Source organism: Peromyscus maniculatus, chromosome 7 (assembly GCF_049852395.1).
Source record: "Peromyscus maniculatus bairdii isolate BWxNUB_F1_BW_parent chromosome 7, HU_Pman_BW_mat_3.1, whole genome shotgun sequence".
Taxonomy (NCBI): Eukaryota; Metazoa; Chordata; class Mammalia; order Rodentia; family Cricetidae; genus Peromyscus; species Peromyscus maniculatus.
In genome coordinates this window covers 84,392,567-84,417,086 of record NC_134858.1, presented here as the reverse complement: position 1 = coordinate 84,417,086, position 24,520 = coordinate 84,392,567, and the positions used below count along the sequence as shown (strand labels likewise).

The 24,520-nt window shown below is 38.2% G+C and overlaps 2 protein-coding genes across 5 annotated transcripts in view; both read right to left on the bottom strand.

The window, feature by feature from the left end:
• Positions 1–23: 23 nt before the first annotated feature.
• Cox7a2 (cytochrome c oxidase subunit 7A2) lies at positions 24–5,262 on the bottom strand. Of its 2 annotated transcripts, XM_076576787.1 has the most exons (6): positions 5,154–5,262; positions 4,840–5,013; positions 4,565–4,697; positions 3,186–3,275; positions 856–940; positions 24–224 (listed from the first exon to the last, which is right to left on the bottom strand). In XM_076576787.1, exons 3-6 carry the CDS (start codon positions 4,580–4,582, stop codon positions 166–168), a joined length of 252 nt encoding a protein of 83 aa, XP_076432902.1. In that variant the 5' UTR covers positions 4,583–4,697; positions 4,840–5,013; positions 5,154–5,262; the 3' UTR covers positions 24–165. The 2 variants fall into 2 exon arrangements, with proteins under 2 accessions (XP_076432902.1, XP_006980099.1); XM_006980037.4 differs by having other exon boundaries at positions 4,840–5,160.
• Positions 5,176–24,520, bottom strand: part of Tmem30a (transmembrane protein 30A) — a 38,200-nt gene continuing 18,855 nt past the window's right edge. The window contains exons 3-8 of one of the 3 annotated variants that reach the window (XR_013052872.1): positions 22,212–22,319; positions 21,517–21,604; positions 20,410–20,559; positions 19,398–19,604; positions 16,800–17,073; positions 5,176–5,262 (exon numbers count right to left, since the gene is read on the bottom strand). Coding sequence is in view for 1 of the 3 variants with exons in the window: in XM_006980036.4 (XP_006980098.1) it covers positions 16,880–17,073; positions 19,398–19,604; positions 20,410–20,559; positions 21,517–21,604; positions 22,212–22,319 (747 nt within the window). In the remaining 2 variants the exon portion in view is untranslated. Of the gene's footprint in view, positions 5,263–14,538; positions 17,074–19,397; positions 19,605–20,409; positions 20,560–21,516; positions 21,605–22,211; positions 22,320–24,520 lie in introns of those variants that run through there. The other 2 variants (XR_013052871.1, XM_006980036.4) reach the window with 2 other exon arrangements.

The following is a 24,520-nucleotide window of genomic DNA, read 5'->3' as shown; positions in this document are numbered from 1 at the left end:
TCTTAAGTGAAAAGGAGACAAAGCATGGTCAAGACTGCTTTATTGGTGGCAGTTAGTACACATCAATAAATATTGATCCCCAAAGAAGAGCTCAGTTACTCATCAGATTCCTGGTCCATCAAGCGCTGAATGAAACTGAACCATGTGAAGACTGGGATGATGAAGTCAGTTCTGCTTCTTGGGAAATGCAGCCACAACTAACATGTAGATGGCATACGCTGTTCCTGAGAAACACACAAAAGCTTAGGAGGGGTTCTGAGATTTCAGTACATACACTTAATATTTCAGCTCCAATGTTAAGGGCAAAATGGATGTTAAGACAAGCTTAATGGCTAGGCATACTGCTCAGAGGTAAGGTGTTTCCTTCTAGTGCTTAAGCTCCTGGGTTTGATTTCTAGTGAGAACACACACACATACACAACCCTCAATCAAACATAAAAGTATTTTGATAGATGTTGAAATTTTTTAAAAAATTAATCTAGTTTCATCGTTACTTCATTTCTATGTTTAAAGGGTAGATATGTCACAATATCTTTCAACATAATGAATGGAAACATTTTTTAAAGCCCCTAGTACTGGAGGCAGGGTAGTGTGAATGTTTTGGGGGGGCCCTGTTTGAGAACTACTAGTAACACACACAGAAAGCTACCTCTATCAGGGTAACCACAAACCTGCCGAGTCAGACCTCTTCTGATGGTTAAAATGCTCTTGGGTAGTTAGTATATTCTAACTGCCCTCTTGACTGCTTCTCTGGGGTGCAGTGAGACAGACTGCCTGCAATAAACACTGCCCCAGCAAAAGCAAGGAAGCTGCCGCTGCTGCCCTTGTCCTGTAAACACTCAAACAATGTCTTACCACCAACTGTCAGACCCATTGTGAGTCTGTAGAGGAGGGCATCAGATGCTCCGCCCTTCAGATGCACTGGCACTCCATTATCCTCCTAGGTCAAAAAAAAAAAAAAGGCATTGATACACGTGTCACTTGTCCAGTTAAGAATCAGAATATTAATTACTCATATAAAATTCAACAGCTCCTGACACCCCGAGAATTTAAATAATTTCAGAGGCTTACAATTTTTATGCTTTCCCTACTACTTTGAAATGACAAACAGTAGAACACAGTATCCTTTTCAGGCTAAGTAAAACCCAGTGAGTTCTTCGTAAGGACTATACAAACTTCAAAGCAGGAAAATACACTCCTTGAATCCCACAACGTAAATATAAGATAACAACCTGTTGATCATCAGGAAGACTTTTTTTTCTCCCCTTTTATGACTTTTTTTCTCCCCTTATAAAAGGGGGCAAGGGGCTCTGGCTTGTAACACTAGTCCAGCATCTTTTATATCCACTTAAGAATTTTATTTTTATGAAACATACCTAATACTTTTACTACTTAAACTTTTACTTAGGAAAAAAATTACAAATCACAATAAAACAAAAATTATTCACAAACTAATTACTTAAAGATTAAATGCTCTCTATTCCATTGGGCCTTTCCCCAAGGCATACCAACCATTAACAGTATGGTATACATCACTATTTTTAATGTTTATATTTATCAATTCTTCTAAGTTATATGTACTTAATATTCAAAATGGCATTATGCTATGTAATGTTATACACTATTTTCAAAAACAGTTTCTCAGTCCATTTAAGTCTCTTTTAAATGGCTATATAATATTCTACCAGCTGAAAAATGTCTTAACTGAATCAGCCAATCCTTTCGTAATTTCTAGGTTGAGTTCCTTAAAATCTTTTATCTATTTGCTTATACATATGCACGTATTCTAAAGTGTCTTAAAGAGGGCTTCTTAGATGACAGGGTATGTGATTAGTTTATAATATTTCAACTACCAGCTAAACTTCTGTCCCTAACATACTACTGCTTATCTGGTATGAACATCCTGTGCATGGTACTATCTTTCTCCCATATCTGGTAAACATAATCTATTTTAAATCTTTCTGTTTAGATTGCAGGGAATAGGGTTGCCACTCATTATCTGCTTTAAGAAGACTAGGTTCTAAAAGCTGACAAAGAAGCTATAGCTCTTCACTTCTAAGAAGAGTTAAAGCCGGGCGGTGGTGGTGCACGCCTTTAATCCCAGAACTCAGGAGGCAGAGCCAGGTGGATCTCTGTGAGTTCAAGGCCAGCCTGGTCTACAGAGCGAGATCCAGAAAAGGCACCAAAACTACACAGAGAAACCCTGCCTCGGAACCAAAAAAAAAAAAAAAAAAACCAAAAACAAAAACAAAAAAACAGTTAAAGTCAGGGTAATGTAGCCTTAAATCTATAAAACTGAGAAGACAATGACAGGGTTATGACCATTTCTTGGTGATAGTCATATGGCCAAGCTGGTGTATAAGTCTGTTTCCAGAAAGGGGCTGGGGCTGGAAGAACAGTGTTGGCAGCCTTCACGGCTTTGAAGGAACCACCACATGGCAATACTTCTGCTCTACCGGCAGATAGGGGCCAGCAGTGGTCCTCTATCTAGATCTCCAGAAGTCATGTTCTGGCTCCATCAAGAGGCAGAGTCCAAACCTCCACAGTCTCCCAGTCCACTAGCTAGAATGTATTTAGGGCAAAGGGAGCTAAATAGAAGGTTAACAGTCAAGAGCACAATGCCTGCCACATTCCACAGGAATCTTCCTTGCCCCAACAGTTGTGGTGAACTTAATCTGCATTTCTTACAGACCTGTAGTTTTTTTTTTTTTAATATCAGTGATATACTTTGAAAAACTGCTCATCCATTCCTTCTCTTTACATCAACAAACTGTCTATTTTTAGGCCTTGATTTCTCTCCGGTCTTTTGAAGTTTCCTGAGAACTCTCCCCCACCTAAGACTGTTTACTACACTCTTCCCTGCAGTATGCTGTCCTAAAACATCTACTGAATCCCTACACTATTTATTTTTTGTTTCTGAGCCTTTTCTTATTTCCCTACTCCTATGCAATTATTTCCCAAAGAATGCCAATTCATCATAAATCCTCCCCCACCCCAGCACACACAAATTCATTGACCTATGCATTTTTCCCGCCTCCCCAGGCACTTCTAGGATACAGCAAATAGTTACCAAGAGAGTCCCGTATGTTCAAGCTAATACAAAAGAGGCTCCAAGAAGCAGACCTCTGGGTTTACTCCCTTCTGGGCTCTATTACAAATAATGATCACCTCAAACATTTTAGTACCTGAAACAGCTTTTGTTTCTCTGGAACTTTGTTTTCAAAATGCCTTCGTGAAGTAGTGCTGATGGTCCTCTGGGCAATCTGACGGAGGGCCTGAAACAGTAAATCCACATCCAGTAAACAGGACTTAGAGCCTAAAGAAACCTCCAAAGGCAACTTCCGATCCTTCACATTGTGAAAGGAAACTGAGCTTTAAACTTGTCAGTAACAGAAGTCCAGGACCAACATCCAGGCTTTCCAGATGTTGTCTATCCTCTGCTCTGTGCTTCCCACTATATAATCTGCAGTCCCCAGAAGCCATCACCTATATAACCTGTGCCTGAAGTCAATCAGCAGTATTTTGTTTTTGTTGAACAAAGCACAATGATATACAGAAGAAAAAAAATAGACTACGTTCAAACATTTTCATTTAGAATTCACCTACATTAAAAATCTATTTATTACTTGACTGAAAAATAAACCAGCAAGATTTTTTTTTTTTTTTTTTTTTTTTGGCTACCAGAAAGATTCTTACTCAAAATTATTTTGCAGAGGAGGGCACATGCTAGGCAAGCACCCTACCAGCTACACTCCTACATCTAAGAAAACTGTAATGGGGTGTAAGTCTTGCTTAAAGACCTACAACGCACACTTATTTGAATCAGTAAACATGCACTTTAATAACTTATCAATACCACTTTCTAAATGGTACTGGTAAGTTATTAAAACTGTTAAAAACTTACAAAAAGAGAATCAAATCACATCTTTTTAAATTCTGGAAAAATACTTCAGAAGCTCAGAGGTGTTCAAAGGCAATTCAGAATCACCATTACACTTCAGCTGTGGATACCCATTAAATCCCAACCAAAAATTGAATAATTTAGTTCTTTAGCTTACTTCTGATGCAGGTAAGAACCATGTAAATTTATATCCTTTCACTATAATACAGGGTTTGGGGATTTAGCTCAGTGGTAGAGCGCTTGCCTAGCAAGCGCAAGGCCCTGGTTCGGTCCTCAGCTCAAAAAAAAAAAAAAAAAAAAAAAAGACCCCCCCCAAAAAAAACCCCACTAAGATACAAAACAAAATAACAAAAAGTGTTTCCAGGTGTCAAAAATCCCACCCACCCACCCACTGGAGCCTACATCAAAGCTACAATCTTATCAATAGTCTCCAGTTAACGGTAGTGACTAGGGAAGCAAGTTTGATCATGCCCTTCCCTCTACGTCTACCCTGCAACAACCAGGGGAGAGAAATCGGAAAGGTCAGGGGGAAAGGACGGCCAAGGTGACTCCCTCATCTCCCGCGTCTGCCTTCTGCTCCACTTCCAGTACAGCTTTCTGCCGGGGGTCCCTGAGCCTCCGCCCCGACACCCCAGCATCAGCCAACCCCCAAAAGCTACCTACCAGCAGATTCCGCAACATCTTGGCTCAGTTGCTGCCCACCAACCGCGACTACTGAACGCCAAAAACCGGAAACCAGGCCGGAAACGGAACTCCCTCCTGGCTCTGCGCGTGAGTCCAGAATAAGCGCTCGTTCCTGGAGGAGGAGGAGGGGAGGAGGAGGAGGGGCTCGCGCAACAGACCATAGAGAAAGCAAACTGAGCCAGAGCGGCCGCTGAGAACAGCCGCTCTAGCAACCCCGCCTCCCCGGCACGGGCTTTCCGGTCCATCTATACCACCTGTCTCAGCGCTCCCGGCCCTGAACTAGGGCTAGAAGCAAGCAAACGCCGCCGTCTGCGATCGGAGAGGCGTGATGTCTGCAGCACTTCACTCTTTGTTGAAGTCAGTAGGAGACCAGACTTTCCGGAAACTACCTTGTCTTTTGAGAAGGCCTTTGAGCCGCTGTTTACAGACTGAAAGAACAATGGATGTCAAAGCTATATCGTGCAAGCTTAAAAATACAAAAGCTCCTCAACACAGATACAGTCCAGTTTGGGGGTTTGTTTTCCACAGATGAAAGTGGGGAGCGTTAGTCTTTGTGCTGAGAACATACTGGAAAAAGCAATGTTGGTGTCCAAAGGTATAAACTCCACTTGCTGGAAGCGCTTCCTGTGTTCCCCGAGTGTGGAACTGGCTGGCTTCATTATGAGCCCGGGAAAATGCTGAAAAGAGGGGAGTATATTTTTAATTGAGGTTCAACACAAATATCAACTGCGTCTTGCTTTTTCAGATTAGCAGGACACTACACTCGATGACTGCAGTTGCCAGACGTGCGCGTATTTTACAGATAGGCTGTCAGCGTTTTGCATCAGTCTTGCTCATAATTATTCCTCCTTACAACTGCCTTTATTCTCCCTGCTCACCTTCATGTATGTACAAGTAAAAACAATCTGCCCGCATTACAACAAATGTCTTTCTACCTTTTTGTAAACTTGGAAATGATCTCATTGCCGTTTCAGGTAAAAGCTGATAAATGGGTTCAACAATGGTATTGAATGAAAACTGATAATGTTTAATTCCTTCAAATCCTAAGGGTTATTTGTTCTCTTAATAACCTACTGAAGGGGCTAGCAGGCCCAAACATGGCAAACATGGCCTCTGGCAGGCCTTCCCCCATTCCCTCTTTCTTGCTAAAAACTGTTGGATTAATTCATTAATTAATTAGTTTTAGTTTTTTGAGACAGGGTTTCTTTGTATAACAGGTCTGGCTGTCCTAGAACTCGCTTTGTTGACCAGGCTGATCTCATCTCACAGAGATCTTCCTACCTCAGCCTCCTGAGTGCTGGAATTAAAGGCTTGCACCACCACCTGCCTAGATTACATTCTTAAAGCTAGCCACCAGGTCTATTCCTTTATTTGGCGACTTCCTGAGGCCGACTACCAAGGTCCAGCTATCAAAGTATTGAAGTCCAGCAATCAAAAGCCCCCTTTTGGCTCACCTAATTTAACATGCCCAATCAAAATTAAACACCTCATCCTAACATGTTTCCCCTCTTACCTTTATAAACTGCCATTTGCATATGGCCCTCGTTTGTCTCTTCTCTATCTTCCAGGACAAATATCCCCTTTCTCGTTCCTTTTCCCTTTTTCCTGTCTCCTGTCTTTTTCTCTTATTCCCTGCTCTTAGTCCCTTTGAGGCAAAAAAAAAAAAAAAAACTCCTTTGTGCTGATAACTTTGTCTTGGGATGTCTTGTGCCAATACCTGTCCTTTTATCTACTCCGTTAATTTGTCCAAGTTACCTAACAAAGTTTACTTTTCCTTCCTTACCAAGTTTATAAACACCCATCACAACCAACTGAGTTTCTACCACTTCTGAATTATTCAATGTAACCAAATCTTTGAGCATAATATGACAATAGTTGGGGTGTGGGGAGTTGTCTACATTTATTTTCTGTAATTGGGATTCATTAGTTTGTGCTGTTTTCTTTCACCACAGGCTATAAACTTCCCCAAGATAGACTATACTTACCATTCCCCTAGTACTGTTAAATTAAAAGTAGACCCACTAACCAACAGTGAATGCATACTGTATGACAGACCTAGAAATACTGACTGTCCAAAAAGAACCAAGAGTTCACATGAAAAGGACCTACTGTAGATACAGATCCTTATAGCCTTGTCACTTAGGACAGTACAATTTTCTCTTTACTGCATCTACAAACACATTCCATTTTAAAAAGGAAATCACACATACAAAACAAAACAATGTTTACTATCCCATTCTCTTCTCCAGAATAAAAACAGACTTCTTTAAACTTGTGTGCCCTTTCTTTGGTCCTAATATTTTTTAAATCCCATTTTAGGCAAGCTTCTACATTATCAGCAACAGATAGCACAGCTGCTCATTCCCTTAAGAGTACATTTTAATTTGGAAGTAAACCATCGAGGAAAACAGGGCAACATGAGTTTGAAACAAGGGGCTTTTAGTGAGACTTCATACACAACTCTCCTGTCCTATTTGACACTGCACCTTTCAGTCTTCGATTGGCTCCTCATCCTTTCAACACCAAAATTTGAAAGTATCCTACCTTTCCTAAATGTGAACTGACATTTCCCTTAAACTCAAGACATCCTTCAGATGTCTAATGAAGATCCTAAATTAACTTATACTTTCTATTTTTTCATTCTTAAATCTTCTCCTCTGCAATTTTCCCCAAACATTTTACTACCACACTCTACCATCAATTCTATAGGTGCAACTTCACAATCTAATCTGACCATTTATGATCTGCAACACCACCACAGCAGGCCAAGCCAGCAACATCTCTCGCTTGGATTTCTGCAAAAGCCTTAACTTGTTTCCCTCTTCCTCTTCTGTAACTATTGTCTCCCAGCATCCAGAGTGATGGAATTTTAAAAAGCTCAATATTTGTTTGACAAATAGTACCCTGCCCCCACCAACAAAAAAAATTCACTGAAAAAAAACAAACAAAAGCCAACTAACATTTGTTGGCCTCCTTCTGCAGCTTTGTCAGCCCCAGGGTTGTTCAGTATCTCCTTGTTCCTGCCTTCTTAACTGTCACTATTTGGATAGAAAAATGTGGCTGAAGCCAGGCAGTGGTGGCACATGCTTTTAATCCCAGCACTCAGGAGACAGAGGCAGGCAGATCTCTGAGTTGGAGGCCAGCCGGGGCTACACAGAGAAATCCTGTCTCAAAACAGACAAAAAGAGAAAAATGTGGCTGAAATTTGCCTTGGTCTACCAAACTATTAGGTTCGTCCTAAATATGCTGGAAACTCATTACCAGGTCTCTGAATTTATCCAATGACCTGTAAATTAACTTTCAAAATGGGCTCTTTTCCAAAACATCAGTTTGAGGTTGTTTAGTTTGATGTTTTTGTTCTTGTTCTTTCATATTACAGAATGGCTCTTTTGAGTAATGCTTACATGACATTTAACTCCAGGTTCAAAATTTTGAAGTTGCTAGTTGTATTAATTTTATACGTGAGTCCAAATTTAGTCAAGGGACCTGAAAAACTAGAATGTCTAGTGTCACTACTTCCATATTACTATTTCCCTTTATTGTGTATCACAGCTGGATTGATGATAGATCCCATTTCTTAATTTTTCTCAATCAAATCCTTGTGGTTGTGGTTTCTATGTTGACACTTCTTTAGGTATTACTGTTGAAAGTAACAGATCAACAAGAAAACTCTCCGCAGATAGCAAAACATACACAAGCAGAGGGATGGGAAAAGATAAATAGTGTGGTTTGGCAAAAAGACAAAGTTGTTCATGGCAGAAGGTTGGTTGCCATGACTAATTTAATTGAAGGTGCCTTGGAGCCATTCAAAGCTTTAAGGAGTGTGGGCTTAGAATACAAATTCCATTTTAAGATAATACTAGTTATAATTAAAGGCTGGAGAGGACCCAAGTTACTAGGGCCAAAGAGTCAGAAGGTTTTGTAATAACACAAAAAAGAAGGATGGCTGAAGTTCAGCAACAGGAGCAGGATATAATGAGTAGACACAACAGCACATTAAAAACAAGTGCCTTGTGCTGTGGGATAATGCTCTTGTACACTGTAAAGATTTGTCACTCAAATTGGTTTAATAAAAGGATTGGCCAGTAGATAGGCAGGAAGTATAGGCGCAGCAACCAGACTAGGAGAATTCTGGGAAGAGGAAGGGTAGAGTCAGGAGTTGCTAGCTAGATGCAGAGGAAGCAAGATGAGAATGCTGCACTGAGAAAAGGTACCAAGCCACGTGGCTAAACATAGATGAGAATTATGGGTGAATTTAAGTGTAAGAGCTAGTTAGTAATAAGCCTGAGATACCAGATAAGCATTTATAAGTAATATTAAGTCTCCAAATCAATTTGGGAAGCATCTGCTGGGTATTTGGGAACAGGTAGGCAGGAGAAAAAACTTCTGCCCACAACCTTGAAAAACCAGCACTTTGTGATTTATTTAGATTAAGTAGCTGATAAGCTTGGGGTTTCTAGATTAAATCGTAATAGTCAGTTTATCCAGCAGTCCATGGAGAGTAATATAAATGTACATCAATTCCACTGTAAAGATGGTAGTGAAAATGGTAATTTACTACACAGCCAGGCATGGTAGTATACATCTTAATCCTAACACTCAAGAAGCAGGGCAGGTAGAGTTCTATGATTCTGAGGGCAGCCTGGTCTACATGTAAAGTTCAAGGTCATCCAGGGCTACACAGTAAGACACTGTCTACAATAAATAAGACATAAAAGTGCTTCTTTTGTTCCAGAAGTATGTGTAAGAGTCCAGAAAACAATCTCTAAAACTCCCAATATTTTATGTGGTGAGCATAACTAATATATACAAAGGAAACTAAGGAAAATAGTAGGGAGAAAATTAGGAGTTATCCACAAGCCAGATGCTAAGGATAAAAAGGAAAGGAACATGCCTATAGAAAGTATCAAGATAAAGGTAAATATGTTTGGCTTGACAGAAATGAATGGGAACAATTCATTGGGTACCTACTTATGGTTTCTATTGCTGTGATGAAACACCATGACCAAAGGCAACTTGTAAAGGAAAGGGTTTAATTTGCTCACACATCCACATCACAGTTCATCACTGAAGTGAAGTCAGAAACTCAAGGATGGAACTTGGAGGCAGGATCTGATGCAGAAACCACAAAGGACTGATGCTTACTGGCTTGCTCCTCATGATTTGCTCATTTACTTTCTTATATACTCCTAGGACGACCTACCGAAGAGTGGCACCACTCACAAGATTTGAGTTAATTTCACACCAATCACTAATTTTAAAAATGTCCCACAGACTTATTCACAGTCCAATCTACTGGGAGCATTTCCTCAATTGAGTTCTCTCTTCCCAAATGACTCTAGTTTGTGTCACGTTGAGCCCTTGTCAGCTTGACACACAAACACATCACCATTAGGCCATAACCTTTCCTTTCTTGTTCATCCCCAAAATCTCACGGTAATATCAACATCCCAACATGTGTGTGTTTTCCAAGACAGGGTTTCTCTGTTTAACAGCTCTGGCTGTCCTAGAACTCGATTTGTAGACCAGGCTGACCTCAAACTCACAGAGATCCTCCTGCCTCTACCGCCCCCTGCCTCTACCTCCCCCTGCCTCTACTTCCCCCAAGTGCTGGGATGAAAGGCACACACCACCACATGGGGCTTAAAACATTGCAACATTAAAAAGTCCTACAGTCTTTAAAAATTCAAACACTTAAAAGTCCAAAGTCTCTTTAAAATATTCAAAACTTTCCAAAACTCCAGTCTCTTTAAAGTTCAAAGTATCTCAACTGCTGGACTCCTGTAAAATTAAAATCAAAATACTTTCTTATTCCATGAGAGAATTACCAGGGCACAGTCACAAGTAAAAACAAAAACAAAGTCCAACAGTATAAACTTTAATGTAATGGTTACTAGTTATATTGTTAACAGATTAATTCAATTCTGGGATTCCTCCATGATCTTTTGGGCTCCAAAGGGCTTGGCAGTGACATTTCTCTGGCTCTGTCATACATAACTCATAGATTATCTCCTAGGAGGCACAAGCCCAAGCAGCTTCACTTCGTGGACGATGCTGTCCTTGGTGGTCATCCCATTATAGTCACATCTCCAAAATATTGGGGTCTCCACTGCAACTGGGTTGCACCTTTATCCGTAGCTTCACCTGTGCTCCTCCTTTCAGCGACTCTGACCTTGCCACATGGCACTACACCTAAATTTCTGCCCATAACTGTCAGTCCTAGGGCTTCCAGCACTACACTCAAGCTACACATTCACCAGTGGCCTCTCCCAATGCCAAGCCTGGGCTGCTCTCCATGACCCTTTTATGTCTTCAAGATCAGAACCCCTGGGAAACTCTTGCACATTTTCAAGTTGGCTGCCAGAATGAGATGGAGCCTTGGCCCCCTCTGGACCACAGGTCTTGTCTGCATCACCCCTTCATTGTCTGCATCACTCTGCTTCCAAGCTGACATACAACAGTCCACTAAGTTCTCAGCACTCAACAGTGTTTCTAGCCCAAACTTCCAAAGTCCCCTCACAATCCTCCCCCAAAGCATGGTCAAGCCTACTATAGGAATAGCCCCACTACCTGGTACCAATTTGTGTTGTAAGTTTCTATTGATATAAAACTCCATGACCAAAAGCAGCTTGGAGAGGAGTTTATGTCAGCTTACATTTCCACATTACAGTCCATCACTGAAGGAAGCCAGGGGAGGAACTCAAACAGGGCAGGAACCTGAAGACAGGAGCTGATGCAGAGGACATAGAGGAGTGCTGTTTACTGGCTTGCTCCTCATGACTTGCTCAGTTTGCTTTCTTATATACTCCAAAGACCACCTACCCAGGAATGGAACCACCCACATGGGCTGGGCCATCCCCACATCAATCACAAAGAAAATGTCCCACAAGCCAGTCTGGTTGGGGCATTTCCTCAACTGATGCTCTCTTCCCAAATGACTCTAGCTTGGGTCAAGTTGACATAAAACTGGCCAGTATACCTAATTTGGTATCATTTTTCTACATGCTTTCCATCCATCACTTCTCAAAACAAAATGTCAAGTAGGTAATGAAACCCCAATTTTACAAATGGTCTAGGAAATGAAGCAATCTACAGATCCAGCTGGTAAGTGCTCAACAGCCTATGAATCCACTTTTAGACTCTCTACTGAATCTTTTAGACAGGAGACAGTGAAGAAAATGCAGTGCCATTTTGACATGAAAGGTTGACTTAAATTGAAAATGAAAAAACAAACTACTGTTGTACAAACTTAGAGTATAAAGGAAAGGAAACACACTCCAGGAATTATTATAGAGTATTGATTCTCAACTGGAGAGATGGAGAAGCTCAAATATAATTTGACATAAACTTTGTAAAACTATATTTCTGCATTTCTGGTGCTTGAAACAAAGTGGCATGTTAGGTTTGAAAAAGATGTAAGGGTGAGCTGTCTTCAATACCAAGACAGCAAAGATGGTGTACTGACTCAAGAGTTACTCCCTCTTCACTCCTACTGCAATAAAACAAGACTAAAGGAAAAGGGTACAAGAAAAACTGACTGACACATCACCCTAGACCAATCTCAAAAAATTCTAAGTAAAATAAATTAGTTTAAAATACTGAATACTATTTATAATATTGTTTATAATACTGCAGAAGACAGACCACACAAACACAAGACATATTAGTGGTTTCCAGGGGAAAGGGAACAATGAGGAGATGGTTCACAAGAGTTATTGGGCATAGTGGACCCGTTTGGTACTCTATCATGGTGTTAAAACTCACACAAGTAAGCCGGGCGGTGGTGGCGCACGCCTTTAATCCCAGCACTCGGGAGGCAGAGCCAGGTGGATCTCTGTGAGTTCGAGGCCAGCCTGGGCTACCAAGTGAGTTCCAGGAAAGGCGCAAAGCTACACAGAGAAACCCTGTCTCGAAAAACCAAAAAAAAAAAAAAAAAAAACTCACACAAGTATACAAAGCAGGAAAAAAGTAATGCTGCCATAAAAATCTTAAAAGAGTTTAAGCTCCAAACAGGTAAGACAGGGAGATAATCAATTTCAACAAATTGATGAAAAACAACCAGCTGTACTCTGACTAAAGTGGACAGAGCAAGCTGTACTCTGAAGAAGCTGTAGGAGGGAATCAGCATGAAGCATGCCTGCTGGTCCAGTCCCTCAGAAGCTGAGCTCTGGAGCAAAGGTGACAGCAAAGGAATGGGCCTGAGAATGGCCAGTTGAACAATGTACATGACGAAACAGTCAGATCTCTAAGATGTTAGTTAATCTTCTCAGCCAAAATGTAAATTTGGTCAAAAGCCATAGCTGAGGAGCTCATAGGCCCCTGGGGTAACCTACCACTAGTATTCTGCTAAAGGAACACAAAATCAAAGTGTCCTTGAAATTCATATTTTTATACCTACAGACTAGTGTAGTTCATCAGAGAAGTTTCTTCACACAGTGGATGGCAGTTAACACGGAAACTCACAACTCACCGATGCAGAGAGTAAATGTCTACAGAACGTTCAGCCCAAACTAGCACGTCTACATCACCCCCAAGACTCATCATGGAAGTCAGGTTGGAAAGACTAGAAAAGCCAGAGATTGGGGAGGACAAGAACAAAATACTCTCTCTCTCTCTCTCTCTCTCTCTCTCTCTCTCTCTCTCTCTCTCTCTCTCTCTCTCCCTCCCTCCCTCCCTCCCTCCCTCCCTCCCTCCCTCCCTCCCTCCCTCCATCATGAAAGAAACACTAATTCATACACATCAAAACAGGACAGAGGACAACTGCGCAACAATCTGAGAGGGCCAGCATCTACAATCAGATACACCAAAAGTAATGGAGAGAAAATTGCTTTTAACCTGAAATTGTACGTGTAGTCAAGCTACTAATGAAATATGAAGGTTGGAAAAGGATTTATACGTTATTTCTTTTTAATTAAAAATTACATTTATTTACTTTGTGTGTGAGTTTCTGGGGAATAAAAGGAAAATTTCTGTTGAGGATTATTCTTTTTCATCATAATGGCTTTATAATAACTATTTGACTTTGGAAACTGCACATACCTTACTTTTATATATAAAAGCAAATAAGGTCACCATGGTCTCATTTGGTTTTTAGACAATATATTTATTTTAAAATTTCAAATGACATTAAGAAAAATGTGTTTTTTACATCTACTGACTAATGGGCGCATGGACCAAAATGAGCTTTAAAATACGTTACTAGATCATCCAAATTCTACAACAGGCATTAAGACATCAGAACTTTGGGACAGCAGTACTTTTACCCCCTTCACACTTAAAACTACCTTGTTCACAAAAAATAAAACTTTGCAACTTAAAGAGCAACTGTAATAATCCTCAGGCAGTGTTTCCATGCAGACCGGGAACAGCAAGCTGCGCAGTGTTCAAAGCCCTGCTTCTCAACCTGCTCCTCCTTTATGTTAGGTTTTTCATTTACTGCCTCCTTGGCTTCATCTCTGTCATTGTCCATTCCCCTCACTTTAACACCAACCTTAGCCAGTCTGCCTAGAACTCGGGTTAACAATCTCACCATTTCCTGGTAAGAATAGATGCTCTTCAGTTACTAAAGTCTCGTGCTTATGTTGTCAGTGATTAATAAGCATAATAATTTGATAATTGATGACATTTTATCAAATGCACACATGAAGAAGTTAAAACAGTGGTTCTCAACCTTCCTAATGCTGCTCATACTTCCTCATGTTGTGGTGACCCCCAACCATAAAATTATTTTGTTGCTGCCTCCTCAGTGTGATTTTGCTACTGTTGTGAACAGTAATGTAAGTATCTGATATGCAGGATATCTGATATCTGATCGCTGTGGGGATCATGACCCACATGTTGAGAACCATGGAGTTAAAACCTGGACCCCCTAAGCCTGGTTAAAACTGAGTCCAAACTATTAGCAAGAACAAAGGGACATTGTTATTTTAGTAAGACACTTAAACATAGCACAATTAATTTTGTTCACTTTTATTAATACAAAACATCCTAACAGAATGTTAACTTTTAATATAACTAAGGTTACAAATAAACTGTCACTATCCAACAAATAATATTCATTTGTCTCTTAATTGAATTGTTCTCTATTAGAACACAGTTAGTTTCTCCAGTTTATTTTAAATGGCTTTATGATTTCAATGAAATGTCTTAGCTTTTGCTTACTGAATAATTTTTTTCAGTTGGAAAATTTCTCATGCCAAAACACTTCCTTGCAAATTAACGCATTGTTCTAAGCCTTCTACTTAGTCACCTTAATGACATCAACTTTTCTAAATATTGAATGTCCCATTTTCTTCATATATACAACAGGAGTTGATTTTAAATGACAGGAACCAGGGAAGAATATAGACCATCAATGCACTTGTAAAATAGATAAAGCTTCAATTGTACTTTTAAAGATTCCCTCTTCTCCAAGATGTGAAAATGTTAGACTTCTTCAGATTTTCTTCAGACCCCTGGGCCCCCAGTTAGAGAAAGAGATGCAGGCTAGTAGTCCTCTTTAAACAGCACTTACTCTGGAAAGATGGGCAGAAATATCTCACGTCTTATGAAGAATCCCCCAAATAAACTGATCATCATATGCACGAGGGACAATTTTTCAGAATAACAGCATTCTGAATGACTGACAAAAGAATAGTTTTAGAGAAAGAAGAACTTATGTCCTGAGAAAGTTTCCTCTATCCATAAATCAAGTAACCCATGCAAGTAATATTTTTATAAGTTAAAAGTCACCATGAATTACAAGCTCTTTTAACAGAATTTCATATCGTACAAGCTTAAGTGTGGCACATTTCTACTTTGAACCATAGAGATATTTGCTATTTTAAGCACATCTTAATCTAAACTGAAACATTACTCAGACCTTTTGATTTAAAATATAACCAAAGGAAAGCATTACAAAGTCTGAAAACACAAGCATTCTACTACATAAATATGAGTTACTTTAGTGTAAAAACAATGAAGTAATCTCAATGCAATGAAGTCAACTCTGATTAATACATACATTTTCATGCATGTGGAAAAATAATTTACATTCACTTCAGGAATAACTTCCACAGCAAACAAATTACAGCATTTATTCAATAAAGGAATATTAAAATAATTCTAGTTAGAAAATAAAGTAACTTCAATCAGATATATTATAATCTTTTTTATCATGTACATACTCCAAATCCCCCTGAATTTAAGTAGGAAATGTATAGAACATCTTTTTAAGGTATATCTTAGGAAAACTAATCAAAACATTACCTTCATTAAAGGAAATGTGTATACATATCCATATTTGTTTGACCTATATGCAAAAATTTAATGAAATATGGAAGAAATAGGATTTCAATTTTTTTCCTGGGCTATATTAGACTAAGTCAAAATACTTACCTGCTAAGTAAGAACAGCTTGAGGTATTTCCAAGGCAGAGCAATCATCTTAACACTACACACCACAATAATGAAAAGTCTCCTTTGAACATTTACACCTGGTTTACAGTTGAGGCGGAGGATGAGGGTTTGCCAAGGAGCTGGCCCATCCCACCTATATTCTTTCTTCCCTTATGAAGTGTAAGCTTCTAGGGAGATGATCACATATAAACATTTCAAATAGCTTGGACTCCAGAATGCAACATGTTAGCCAAATGAAAGGGGACTTAAAATTCTATCCAAGACCTACCTAATCTCTTTAGATATTAATTTCTATACTGGACAAGCTAAGTATGTCCTCTGAAATCAAAGTCATTTTCAAATAACTATAAGAGAAACTGAACACATGAACCACCTCAACAAGGAGGGACTTTAAGCCTTTACACACGACACATGAAAATGATGAAGTGTTTTATTTATATTTAGTCTTTCTTCAATCTGAACTGTAACCAAATTCAAAAGGTTAGCAAGTCATTACACTCATACATCTCATAATCCCTTTCTTCACACAGTAGGCACACATATACAACATGTCAATATAATGTTATCAGCACAGCATAAACGTTTAAGCAGTAGACTCATTTCACATGAAAGAGGCTCTATGCATCACATGGCCTGTCCCAATAAAAAGCAGACATTAGAATGCCATTTTAGCAGTTACAATATTGATATGATCAATATAGCTAATTTTTATACCCGTCATATATTTTCATAAGTCATCCATATGTAAGAAGCAAAGGACAAAGGCTGTTTTGTTTTTTTTTTTAAGTTATGTGCCAACTTCAAAATGACATACTAACCAGACATCAGCATTCAAAAGCTAGGTTGAACAGGACTGGCCTTGATGCACATGCAGTAGATTTGTTTTCAGAATATAAAATTAAATGGTGATGTCAGCAGTATTACTACTGTTTCTATATTTATGATTAATTACTAGCAATACAACTCCCAGAAGGAAGGAGATGGATCCAATAGTGATGTAAGCAATTCCCAAAAATGGATTTTTTCCTCCCATCCATGAAATAGTGCTCAAGATCATCCGTTTTCGTCCATCAAAAGAATGTACGGGGTAATCTGATGAGGGTATAGGAAGACTTTCTGTCCGTGGTTACTTGATGTTTAAAACACAAATTTTAAAGTTAACATTTAACTGCTTATAATTGATTTATATAAATTCTGATACATGGATACCTTCCTTGTATATTCTCAATCACAATAAATGGATGGATGGATGGATGGATGGATGGATGGATGGATGGATGGATGGATGGATGGAACTGTACTTTTTTTGCTCCTGTTTTTGAGACAGGGTTTCACTATGTAGCTCCGGCTGTCCTGGAACTAACTATGTAGATAAGGCTGGCCTTGAAGTCACAAGAGATCAGCCTGACTCCTCCTTCCAAGTGCTGGGATTAAAGGCATGTACCACTATGTACCACAAATAAAACCATCTTAAAAACCTAATTTAGATAATTTTCTCTATGTGTTACTAGACATTGAACCCAGGGCAAGACACTCTACCTCTGATAAATATTCCCAGACCTGATCTAGTTAAATAATGTTAATAGCAAAAGCCAAAATGTTTTATCAAAACAATAAAATTCAGATCTATATAGTATCTCGGGTAGTTTTACTCCTATTCATTACCTAAGAGGTACTAATGGCTTCAAAGTAATGTAATATGGAAAAAATATGTCAGATGAGCAGCAATGATGCCCACAAAGGACAGACAAGAGAGCAGAAAACAATCTGAAGTCCTCAGCTCAAAGAGCATGTTTAAGCACGTATCTACAAGACAGAGAGCACTCTAAGTAGAGGGTCACAAAGCATGATGCCCAGTTTTAGCCAGCTCATTTGAGGCAATAACAAAACTCATGCTCTGAAAGAATGATAGCTCAGACAGTGCAGAAGTGAAAACTGATAATGGTAAGGAGACCAGAGATAAGACTGCAGTGTGGTGGATGCACTGTTTACATGGCTCATTCAAGGATGCTGGCAAGAAAGTAAAGAAGACAAAACTAAAATCTGAACTGAAAAGGGGCACAACTGCAGCCCCTCAGACCACAGTCTGGAGGTGTGGCAGGCCCCACTCTAATTACTGAAATCAATCTTAACCTGAGGCAGGAGTCATGATACTTAATCCAACTGTCCCAGGACCAGACACAGTATCAAATCAACTATGTTCCCCCTTTCTCCTCTTCCTCTAAAAATATGGGCTTCCACTTTAACTCCATTCAACTGTGCTCTTAATTTCCTCCTTTTCTTGTACTTTTTACAGCTAACTGCAGATGTTGCAAGCCCCAAGGTCCCTGTATTGCTGTACTGTCAGTCTTTAAGATGTCCTGCCTTCTTCCTGAAAGTGCTCTCAGTACTGGGACTCTGATGCAGATTCTCTACATGAGAACTCTCTGCCCTCTCCGAAGTTCCCAGTGCTCCAGACTTTCCTCTCCCATGTTCCATATTTGGCTTCACACTGGCAAAACTGCTCCTAAATGGGCATGGTTTCAAAGCCACGTTATGTTCAGTCAGCCACTATTAGGCCATATTCAATTGCATAACCAAGAGTCCAAGAACCAAAGGTAATCTTTATTTTAAAAATTAGCCTATTAGCCATTTACTAATTTACTATATAACTCAAACTAGAAAAAAAACAAGACAAAACAAATAAAAATCTAGGCTGGGCATGCTGGTGCACACCTTTAATTCTAAAACTTCTGGGTCAGAGGCAGCTGAATCTGTGAGTTTGAGCCAGTTTATTCTGGAGAGACATAAGAGAAGTCCACATCATCCAAGGCTACATAATGAAAGCCAGTCTCAAACAAACAAACAAAAAATGTACTTATGGCTTATTCAGATAATAAAATGCAAAAATCCAACACAGATTTAAAATGCTAATATTTAGGAATCTTTATGTTTACAGTATATATATAAATAATGGGCAAAATACTTAAAAACACTGAACTTTGTTAAGGATAAAGGGAACTGCCCAGTATTTCTTTCTTATAAAAGCCTGCTCTGGCCTAAAGAGATGATGGCCCAGTGGGTAAAAGCACTTGATGTACAAGCTTGATGACATGAGTTCAATTCCTGGGACCCACACAAAAAGGTGACAAGAAAAAAAATCAACTCCACAGTTATCCTCTCGCCTCTTCACATGTACCTTGGCACATGTGCACATATCATACATGAATGCATAACAATAAAGATCTTTAAAGTTAAAAAAATTAAGTAAGACTTGATATCTATGCAAAAATGGAAGTATGAGACTCCACATTCAATTACCAATATCACAAAATAAATAAATCTAGAGTACAAAGTAATATGTCACATAACTAACATAAGGCAATGTGAAACTCTTTCAAACTCTTTGTGTACACATAAGCAAAAAAAAAGGATACTGTATGTGATGTTCAAATAGTACTGTCCAGCTGGTAATGTTGGATGTAAATCATTTCTCCGCTCTATAAGACGATACAACTTACGAAAAGTAGGTAACGCTGCAGTACGCATCCAAACAATGAAATCCTCATTTATAAATCCATTATTATCTTCATCAGGATCTAGCATAAATACTGGTTTATGCCAGTTTACTGGCTTTGTTGTATCTTAAAGATAAGTTGGGAAGGGAGAGAGATGTGAAAACAAAATATTCAATTCTATGAACAGTTTCAATGAAAATTCATAGTACTAAAAAAAGAAGCAGCACAAAACACAATCTGAATATTTTCAAAGGTATAAATAAATCCATATCCTAAAGATGTCTTAAAATCTAAAGAGAAACCAATTCTATCTACAACAAAAACTAAAAAAGACAGTTGATATCTCAAACGAATACAAAAAGGATACTAAATAAAAAGCAAATTACTTAATGCAAAAATATAATGTTAAGAATGTTTGGGCCAGTGAGACGGCTCAGCAGGCAATGGCACTTGCCACCAGATCTGAGGACCAGAAGTCAATCCCCAGGACCACATGGTTAAAAGGAAGAAGAGATTCCCAATGCATGCACTATGGCACATGTATATATACATACATATGTTTGTACACACACATACAAAATAAATATATAAATGCAAAAATAAATTTTAAAAAGAAATATTGCATTATGAAACTAAGGCAGTATAGAAACAAAAATATATGTGCATTATAAATAGAAGCTGATTAAAATAAACTCTGTTTCAGTTTGTAAAGATTACAGCTGAAAACACACGGGAAATACAAATCACAATTAAAAACACACATTCACTTACAATTTTAGTACATCTGAACATTTACATAACTTGGTATAATGCTGAGAAGGAAAATGCTGTTCTTCAAAAAATAAATAATTAAGACTCTAAAGACAAAATTTAGGTTACCTTACTAAAACTATTAGCTTTTAGACAAGAGGGGATATCGGTCATGTTTTACCTTTAAATCTTTCTTCAAGACTTTCTTTTCCAGGTGGATTTCTGAATTTCACATTTTTATCTGTCCACCAAGCAATACCTTTTCTCGTCAAAGTAATTGGCGTAGGTGTGGGATCAGATTCATTGGCAACCAGAAACAATTCTAGTGTATCTTAAGCACAAGAAATGGAAGATATTACTAACATCTACTAAAAATCCATAGCAACTGATTTACTCTATGAGAAATGAGAATCTGGGACTTCCTCTGAAAGTAGTTGACAGAGAAGGCACAGGGTTAATGCGTGTCCTTTATACAGGTGTGAATTAACTCTCACAACTTTAGAATTCTAGATAGATAGACGGACTCTACATTTACTACAGAGCTAGGTCACTTTCCTGAATGACTAGTTGACGTTAGAAGAACAAGGATTTTAATGTCAATCCAAATAAAAGGGCAATGGCATCGTTTTTCTCTTCTCTTTCTTTGGCTACTGTTGCATCCTAACAGCTCCTGCCTTTCCCATTTTCTGTACTTGGCAATCATTCCGCTCCTGGAACACGGTTGGTACAAATGAACAAGTTCTGTTGAATGTGCAATACACACTAGCTATCAGCGTCTTAGTGTAAAAACACAAAAAATATTTCAGTTATGTTTATATGCTGAAATGATACTATTTGGGGCACACTGGATTAAATAAATTATTCAAGCTAATTTTACTTCTCTCCTTTGAGGGTTTTTAATATAAGTACTAGAAAATTTGAAATAGTTTGTATTTATGGTTCAAACTGTATTCCTATCAGGCAATGTATATCTAAATGATCAACATAACTCCCTTTTAATGGTATAAATCAGTGAAAGTAGCTCTGTGGCTTTTACTTTTTTATAAGAAACAGGAAGATTCTATTTTCTTCTCAGAGATAGAAATCCATTCTCATAAATGAACATCCCAAGGGAAGCCACAGAACATTTAAATCCTATTCATTATCTGAGTATTTATCTTGAAGGTGAATTTCCTAATTTCATTCACATGACTAGACTACTTCATAGTCCCCTACTCGCACACATAGCTTCCTAAGTGCACGCAGCTTCCTGGTCATCTATCTGCACGGATGTTTCTAGCTAGCATACCATTAAACATGCTGTTGGCAATAGCTCCGCATGGAGCAATTGGTTTGTCTTCATTTCTTCGATAAGGTTCACATTCCTTACTTGGATTCTAGTTTTCAGAAGAAAAAAAGAGAGAGAGAAATTATCATCTAAATCTCTGGAGAAATGATGAGCTATTCCTAATTAGGCACTAAACACTATGGAAAGTTGAACAGCCATCCACAGATTCCCAAATGGAGCCAAGAGTCAGAAAAGGATACCGTTCTACTCCAGCAAACACACACAGCAGACTTGGAAATAATGGAAACATTAAATTTTGCTGCTTCATCTTCCCACCAAGTTTAAAAAATGTTCAGTCACTCAATTTCAAAGCACAATCCCAGAAATCAAAAACAGCTCAACTGCATGTCCCTACCTAACACAAGAATAATGAACAGACCCAAACAGAACACACTCACACATCACACATGATTTTCCATCACAAACAGATGAAGCCAAAACTCCCAATGACTACTAGAAATGAGCAGGTAGTAGGACTGAGAAGTCATTTTGTGAGCATTCCAGAAAAAGCATTTTAACTAAAACCTGTTAAAATTAGAAATGACAGTAATACTTTAATTTCCCATGAGATTAAGTACTTTAACACTTCTAAATGAATATTTACTACACTCCTATTTCAAAGATGCCACATTTCTGTATTTTATCACTTTACTTACAAGCAAAGCACTAGGGTCTCCATTTAACTGGCTATCATCTCGGGATTTCACATAGCGACGATGATTTTGATAGAAATTAGACAGTCCATAATACATAAACACATTGCCCTAGAGAAAACAGAAAGGAGAAAACTTTTAACATAAAAATTGACATTTATTTGTTTCATATTTTGTAAAACTTAAGCAATCTGTACTTGACCAGTTTACAATTTTTGATAAACTGGTACTGAGGTGAAATAACAACAAAAATTGTAAAATTCAATATAAATCAACTAATAGTAGGACAACTATACTCTAGCTCCTAAATTCTTAGTTAAGTTCTAAAATAAGGAAAACTGTTGCTACCTAGGAATCAGGCACTGAACTAAGTGGGCATAGGTACACTGTTTTAACTGGCTTAGGAAAGCTATTTACCAAGTACTTAATGAACACTGGAACTACAGCTGTGATAGCGAGATTTGCCCAGAATGTTCATGTCTAAGGCCCTGAATTCAATCCCCAACACCACAAAAGCAAGCAAACACACAAAAATAAATTGTACAATTGTAAATGAAGTTAAAGAAGCTATGTTACAAAGACACACTATTAAACTTTTAAACTACCTTCAAGTATTCTGTGCAGTCTGGGGAGATGGTTCACTAGGTGAACGCTTTGCTGTGCAAGCAAGAGGACTCAGTGTGAACCCTGACACCTACATAAAGGTCAGGCGTGGCAACATTCACCTATTACCAGAGATAGAGGGAGATGGGGGGTGGGGAAACAGGCAAACCCCAGGAGCTTGCTGGACAGCCAGTCTAATTTAAATGAAAATGACAAGTTCCAGGTTCATCTCATGAAATAAGGTGACAAAGGAAGACATGCACACAGCATACTGCACACCTACACATACACATGCACGCATACACAAAATATTATTTTCATTAAAAAATAATGAAAGAATATTAGTGTACCCTGAGTTACTTTTAATATAAAATTTTCTCTAATTCAGATTGGTTTTCATCCAATTAGCATCTACCTTTCAGAAGAATGAGCAAACTTTTATTATCCAAATAAATTATAAATGGAATGAGAATATACAAGTTCAACAGGATGCTACATTTACTATTTTTTATTTATTAAAATTTTTAGTGTACCAAATATTTTATAATAGCATTTTTATACATATATATCATTGTACTTTGCTCATTACTCTTTCTTCTACCTTGCACTGGTCCCCTTCTGTCCTCCAAATATTCCCTCTGGATGCTGTAGACTGTTAGCAATTAGTAAATTAGTAGTTGCTGAAATATATTCAGTTATAATACTTTATAATAGTAATAATCAAGAGTGGTACTCTTATGGAGGCAACTTCAAAACTATCTTGGGGAAAAAGAGTAATATACATATGCTGAATTAACTACAAGGTGCTAAGAAACCACCTGACTAAAACTGTTAATGGTAGGAAAATGCTATTTCTCTTTTCTGATTACAACCTCTCTGGAGAGAGGGGGAGGGGAATATATATAAATATAAATATGTATGTATATATAAATATATATGTATATATATACATATTATTCTAATCTATTTTTGTTTTTTGAGACAGGGTTTCTCTGTGGTGCCCTGGCTGTCCTGGAACTTACTCTGTACACTGGGCTGTCCTTGAACTCACAGAGATCCACCTGCCTCTGCTGAAATTAAAGACATGCACCACCATTGGCCGGCCAGCCTCTATTTTTATATTCATATCTTCAATTTAAAGGGATTCTCTAAACTTAGAAGTGATTCATTTGATTTGCTACTTTCACAGACATTATCATTTAAAGACTGAATACTGATGGGTTTGGTGGAAGAAGCTTGCAATCCCAGCCAGCACTTAGGAGGCAAATGGAGGATCCTGAGCTACACAGCAAGCCTAATGCCAACCTAGAATGCATAATGAATTGTGTATCAAAAAGTAAATAAATGAATGACAATATTGATTGTTAAATAGCATACCATAAACTTTTCCACTGTACACAAAAGATGTTTAAGTAGAAATCAGGCAATAGTACCAAATTATATGACAAAAACATGATATATGTGATTTTTTTTAGGAAAAAAGAATAGCATCTAAATTAACAACCAATAATAGTAAATTGAATTTGTAAACTGAAAAAGAGATCCTCTCAATCAAGTCTGATAGAAAATATACTAACATTTAACTTCCCTGAACTGGTTTTAGTCCAATTCAAAATCTATGAAGAAACACATCTACAGCGAATAAATGGCCACTTTAAAAGGGAATTCTAAATCAAGTGGGTTGTTTGGTTGTTGGTTTTGTTTCATTT

Coding starts and splice junctions, on each gene's coding strand:
- Cox7a2 (XM_076576787.1), bottom strand. Junction 941..3,185: donor AGAAACAAAAGCTGTTTCAG/GTACTAAAATGT, acceptor TTTTTGACCTAG/GAGGATAATGGAGTGCCAGT. Junction 225..855: donor AATGGGTCTGACAGTTGGTG/GTAAGACATTGT, acceptor TGTGTTTCTCAG/GAACAGCGTATGCCATCTAC.